The 6,203-nt window shown below is 37.0% G+C and overlaps 1 protein-coding gene across 2 annotated transcripts; it reads left to right on the forward strand.

Annotated features, from left to right (window-relative positions):
* The first annotated feature begins 376 nt into the window (after positions 1-376).
* LOC118334242 (ras-related protein Rab-5C-like) lies at positions 377-5,936 on the forward strand. 2 transcript variants are annotated; one of them, XM_035670087.1, is made up of 6 exons: positions 377-520; positions 1,574-1,912; positions 3,020-3,171; positions 3,632-3,754; positions 3,909-4,002; positions 4,936-5,936. In XM_035670087.1, the coding sequence occupies exons 2-6, from the start codon at positions 1,744-1,746 to the stop codon at positions 5,061-5,063; spliced, it is 666 nt and encodes a 221-aa protein (XP_035525980.1). In that variant the 5' UTR covers positions 377-520; positions 1,574-1,743; the 3' UTR covers positions 5,064-5,936. The 2 variants fall into 2 exon arrangements, with proteins under 2 accessions (XP_035525980.1, XP_035525989.1); XM_035670096.1 differs by having other exon boundaries at positions 1,578-1,912.
* Positions 5,937-6,203: the final 267 nt, after the last annotated feature.

The raw sequence follows: 6,203 nt of genomic DNA on the forward strand, positions 1-6,203 counted from the left end.
TATTAATAATAATAATAACAAAAATGACAATAATAATAATAATAATTATTATTATTATTATTATTATTATATAATATATTATATATATTATATAATAATATAATATTATATAATATAATAATATTATTATATCATTGTCATTTTGTATTATAATTATAAATATTATTATTATTATTAATAATGATAATATTATTAAATATTATCATTATTGATAATAATAATAATATTTAATAATATTAATATATGTGCAATATGTTCTTTTAATTGATGTAATTTAGTTGTTTTCTTCTGGCCAGAGCTGATTGGCTCTGCTTCTGACACCTCACAATCCGGACATTTGATTGGTTGTGATGTAGCATCACATGACGGAGGAATCCAGGAAGTATTTTCGTTCCACAAGGCGGAAGCGTATAATTTACTGAACCCAAAAGTGTTTTTAGGAGAAAACGTCGGTAACGAGGAACCACACGGTTATAACTCACCGTTCACAAGGCGGAGCGGCTGCTGTTTCTCGTTGTTGGTAAGAACACTAACATGTTATCCGTTTCCTGTTAGTATTTCCCCTCTTGGTAGCTTGAGATCAGCCTCGTCGTTGTTACAGACGAGCTTTAGCCTCGCAGCTAACTTCCAGCTGCTCGTTGTTTTCGTCCGAGTTAACATCTGCAGGTGTAGCCGGGGTTTGTGATGCAATCTGTTCATTTGGAGGTTGTTATTGTTGTGTTTTCATGAGAATGTGGTGTTGACAGTTCAAAGCTGGCGAGGCATTATAATAAAAGCTGTGTGTCATGTAAGTGCACCTTTATATAACGTTATATATATCTAAGTATATATATATATTTATATTTATGTGTAATCAACTTTTAAACTGCGTGTTCACTGTGTGTACAGCCATAACATCTTGTGTCATTATTAGTAACAGTGTTAGGTGAAAAGTGGCATGATGTTAATGTTATTGGATAAATGTCAGTATAAAGTGAAAACAGAATTTTATAAAAGGGTTGCTGTGATGAAATAAAAATGAAAAACTAGTCCGCAGATTATTTTTAGATTAATTAATTGATTGTTTTCTTCATACTTTTTCAGAAAATAGTGACCCGTGAAGGACGTCTTAAGAGATTTAGTTTTATCCATCAGTCCAAAAGCCCCCAGATTTACAATACACCTGTTTTCAATTTCAATCCTCACATTTTTTGATTATAAAATAAAATAAAATGACTATTAATAAGTTGTCAATCCACTAATCCGTTGGCCTCGGCTCTAAAGATAAATTATCATTATTTTTTTTATAATAAAATTACAAATGAGCTTTTCTTTGTCTTACATGGCAAACTGAATATGTTTCAGGTTAGAGCTGTTGTTCAAAGAAAACAACATTAAGGAGACTATTTGTTATATTCACAAGTATTCAGCGGATTAATTCAACTTCTGTAACAAGTAAAGACACGAGGAATTGTTCCTAGATGAGAATATTTCTTTGACCAAGCTGAATCAGATCTTTATTTGAAAGCAGATTGTTCTGTGTGTCGGTTCTCAGAAGTACATCCACTGATTTGACCTGTTTTTATGTCTTAAGGTAGACCGGGTCACTGCCCAGCCAATCCAGTTCTTCCTCCCGGGAGTTTGCTTTCTGACCTCGCTCACCATCAGTGCCTGTTTGTCCAGACTCGCCCCCCCGACTTCACACCTCGTTGACCTGTAGTTTCAGCCCATCTCAGGCCGTCTCATCCGTAACTTTCTCTGTCAATGGCTGGGCGCGGTGGAGGAGCAACCAGGCCTAATGGTGCCGCAGTAGCAAACAAAATCTGCCAGTTCAAACTGGTGCTGCTGGGGGAGTCCGCGGTGGGCAAGTCCAGCTTAGTGCTGCGCTTTGTCAAAGGCCAGTTTCATGAATTCCAGGAGAGCACTATTGGAGGTAAGAGAGAAAATGTCTACACCTTTTGAAGGAGGGGGTTTTGTTCAAAAAAGGGCTTTGGTTGTCTTAGTAGGTAGATTGTGTATATAAAGGATAAATCTAATGTATAAACATGTTATAAAGACATTTTCATTTACCAAAATACGTTCTCAAATGTTAAGCAGCTGTACATTTAAATCAGGGACTATTCAATTAAAGAAAAGGTGAAAGTGATTATAGATTTGACAAGTGTCTGTACCAAAAAAGTAAATAAAGCATTGGACCAGTATTTTTCATTTTAGGGGCTTTGTTCCATTTCTAGTAGGGACACACAATAATTACAGAGACGGATACATTTTAAGTTATTTTACATAATCCCAATAATTAAATTACAGTAAAGTTATTGATCCATTATGATTATTATTTATCTTGACTTCTTATAATAGGCTTTATGTTCTGTGAAAGCCAAAGTGTGTTTGTGAAGTTTTTTTTGATTAATTGAACATTTGAAGAGTCCGAACTGTTGTTTGTTGTTAAGAACAGTGGTGGCTGTTAGATCTGGTTCTGTCAGAGCTGTGGGATATTAAATCATCCATCTTTACTCATTACATATTAGCCTTTCTTACCATCAAGTGTGTAAAAATTACAGCTTATATACTTAAACTATGAAATGATTGTCTGTCTAATCAGTATCATGAGAAGCAGGTATTTATCTTTTAGTGTATAGACTGAAAAACCCATCCCTAATTTTAAGTTCAACATTGCACTAATAATAAAAAAAATGGCTTTTGAATCCAAAAATTTAACAATTGGGCACTTGTGATAAAGTATTCTCAAATTGTGGACCTTCGAGTTGAGATTATATTATCACATATACAGTTCCCAAAGTCAAGAATGAACTCAAGAATGCTTTAAACTAGTAGCATGTTTCATTGAATGCTCTGAGTCAGATTCATGCTTCATTTCAGCAAATGTAACAGGACAGATATGTTTATGTGGCGTGGAGCTTGTGTCCTAGCTCATGTGAAGTGATACGAGTACAGCCTTAATGAATATGAACATGAACATGAACAGGAGGATGGACTCTAATGCTTTATCATCTCACTGATCTCGTCTTCCTCTCCTCAGCTGCCTTCCTCACTCAGACTGTCTGTCTGGACGACACCACTGTGAAGTTTGAGATCTGGGACACAGCAGGTCAGGAGCGCTACCACAGCCTGGCTCCAATGTACTACAGAGGCGCTCAGGCGGCCATTGTGGTCTATGACATTACCAACACAGTAGGTTTCACATGCAGAGGAACAAAAGGGGGGCAAAGTCTTATCAGTCAGTAGCAACATGACAAACCCTTGTTTGAGCTGTTTTAGTTGTACTTTACTTTAATGTTTTTTTTTTCCTGTATTTTTGTTTGTGACAGTAAAAGGAAGCTATTTTCAAAAGTTTACAGAGTTACAAGGTTGAGCAATACTCCAAGAATTACCTAGGATACAAGTCACTCTCCAATTTTATGCTCTGTGTTTCAAATCGTGTGACATCTAATCTAAAATTAGACCTGTACGTGTTCAGACATGTGGGTGTTTTGTGGTCACGTCTTCAGGTCCGGTGTCGGTCAACGTCTTGTAGATTTATGCAGAAGTGTAAATGCTGTAAAGTAAAAATGTTCCACTAAGGGTAAATATAATTGTAATGTGAATACACACTACGTCAGAGCAATATTGATAAAGTTTGTTGCTCGATTAGGATACTTTTGCACGAGCAAAAAACTGGGTGAAGGAGCTGCAGAGACAAGCCAGTCCCAACATAGTGATCGCTCTGGCTGGAAACAAGGCGGATATTGCAAACAAGAGAGCTGTGGAGCTTCAGGTATGAAGATGCAAAAATATAAATGAACTTTGCATGTACAGGAAAATGATTTCAGATATTCAAAGCCTTATCCTTAATTTATTATATCATAAAATTGTAATAAACTTGTCAGTACAGTAAATGTATAATATTATCCTCCATATTATGTTCTTAGGAGGCACAAACATACGCCGATGACAACAGTCTACTCTTCATGGAGACCTCAGCCAAGACTGCCATGAATGTCAATGAAATTTTCATGGCTATTGGTAAGTGCATCATCCTGTTGAGTCAGATCTTCCTTCCCACTCCTCCCACGGATGGATGGATGTCAGGCAACACTTTAGTTTGCCACCCCCTTATTTCTGCAGAAAAGTTGACTTGATCACATATTTCAAACCAGAAAAACTGACACAACTTTCTTGAACCTGACTTGAATCGAATGTTTACTGTTAGATGGCTGGATTTTAATTGTACTTTTAGAAAAGACAGCTGATAAACAATGAAAACAGTGCAGTGTCTAGTGGATGTCTTTGGGAGGGAAAAAAAGTGTGTTTATTAGTAATTTGTGCTCTTAAATAATTAATCATGTGCACAGCTTACATATCTGTGTGCAGCAGGCTGAATCTGACATATGTCCACAATGCTTCATCCAAAATCAACAGAAACTACATTACTCAGATACAATCTGAAAGAGCTGCTGGTGCTAAGAGAGTTCAAGTGGAGAGATCTGTAACTTTCAAGGTTGTAAATGTGATACTAGGCTGCGAGCCTGCTCCTAAAACTCTTGGCGCTCTTCAGGAGCTGACCTGAGTTGCCACAAACAACCTGTAACTTAAGTGCAAGTCATTTAACTAATAAACTTTTTATGCATTTATGCCCCTATTTGATAATTAAGAATAATTAAGAGTGTAGAGATAGGCAGGAAACACGGGCAGAGAGAGGATGGTTATAACATAGAACAAGGGTCAATCATACCGGGGACATTGTGGTTATAAAGTATACATTTTAACCATTACACCATCAATTAATTAACTAATTCAACAGCACAAATACTAATTGGTTCATTTTTTCCCCACGACACCTTCTGGATTTTATAGAAACCACTTTTGTTTTCTTGTTTTTGTCCTTTTGTTTTGTGTGTTAAAACTCTAAACTTAGAACATTTCTGTATTTAAACATCTGTGATCTCGTCCCTGTAGCGAAGAAGCTACCGAAGAACGATCCTCAGGCTGGAGCTGGACAAGGGGGACGGACCAGGACAGGAGTGGATCTACAAGAAGCCGCTCCCCAGAGCCGCAGCAGCCAGTGCTGCGGCGGGGGCAACTAGCAAGTACGAAACAATGAACTTAGTGAGCGAGCCCTGAACATCGTTTTAAGGACAGCACGTAGCTAAAACCCAGAGAGGCAGGAGAGGGCAGAGCCACTCGCCACCCCTGCACTTAAACTGAGATTACAGATGAGATTATCTGGATCCTCTTTGATTTAAGGAACTTTTTTTTAAAGAATCATAAGCTAGAGGGAATTACCAAGATCCCTCACTACTTCTCTTCTGTCTTTCCCCCTCCCCCCTGTGTATCTATCTACCTCCCTGTTCATCTTCAGCCTCTGTCTCAGTTGATTGAATTCTGTATTAAATGAATTATTATTATTTTTTTTTTTTTGAAGGGTGATGCTGAGGTTGTTTGCCATTTTCCCTTTTTGTTTGAGTGTGTGTGTGTGTGTGTGTGTGTGTGTGTCTGTCATGTATGTGTATGTATATAGTACATACACATACAGTACGTGTATATTGGCAGTTGACTTTTCTACTATTGTAATTTCCCTCAACATTGATCATCATCATGACAGATACAAATACCCAACTATTAAGGATTAAATTGCAAATGACAGGAATGAATCTTTTGGATTTTTGTCTCGTTGCAATTTAGATCACAGCAATTTGTTCTTTTTTTAGGGACCTGAACATGACACAGTCACAAAGGAAGCTCCAGACTTTGCTTAAAGCTGGTAATGATTTAATAGGCTATACATCTAAAGTCTAAAGATGTTTCTGAACTGTCCAACAAAATGCAGTTGTTTGCACTCATTGTGTATTGATACCTGTAACACCAGAGAGTTGTTAGCCTTTTTTTTTTTTTTTTTAAATGTGAAATGTGAAAATAACTTGTAAATCTTAAAGGTAATAAATAACATGCAAGATTCACTTTGTTTTGGCTTGTTTTGCATTGTATGGCTTTGAAAAGCATTTCCAATGATTATTTGCATGTGTGATTTTTAAGTCTGGCAGTGCAGGTTGGCCGCCTGGTGGGTTCAAACCACTCTGGCCTGGTTTGGTGTAAGAAGCAGTACAGCCTCTAAGGCCACAGGCAGGGATTTTTGATTCGTAAGATAGAGATAGAGAGGCATGATTCATTCACATTAATAAACTGCGGTATCCAAAATCTAAAAAACAGTTGTCGTGGGATCATCT

This window comes from Morone saxatilis, unplaced genomic scaffold (assembly GCF_004916995.1).
Source record: "Morone saxatilis isolate NCDOM2014 unplaced genomic scaffold, NCSU_SB_2.0 Contig1, whole genome shotgun sequence".
NCBI classification, from domain to species: Eukaryota; Metazoa; Chordata; class Actinopteri; family Moronidae; genus Morone; species Morone saxatilis.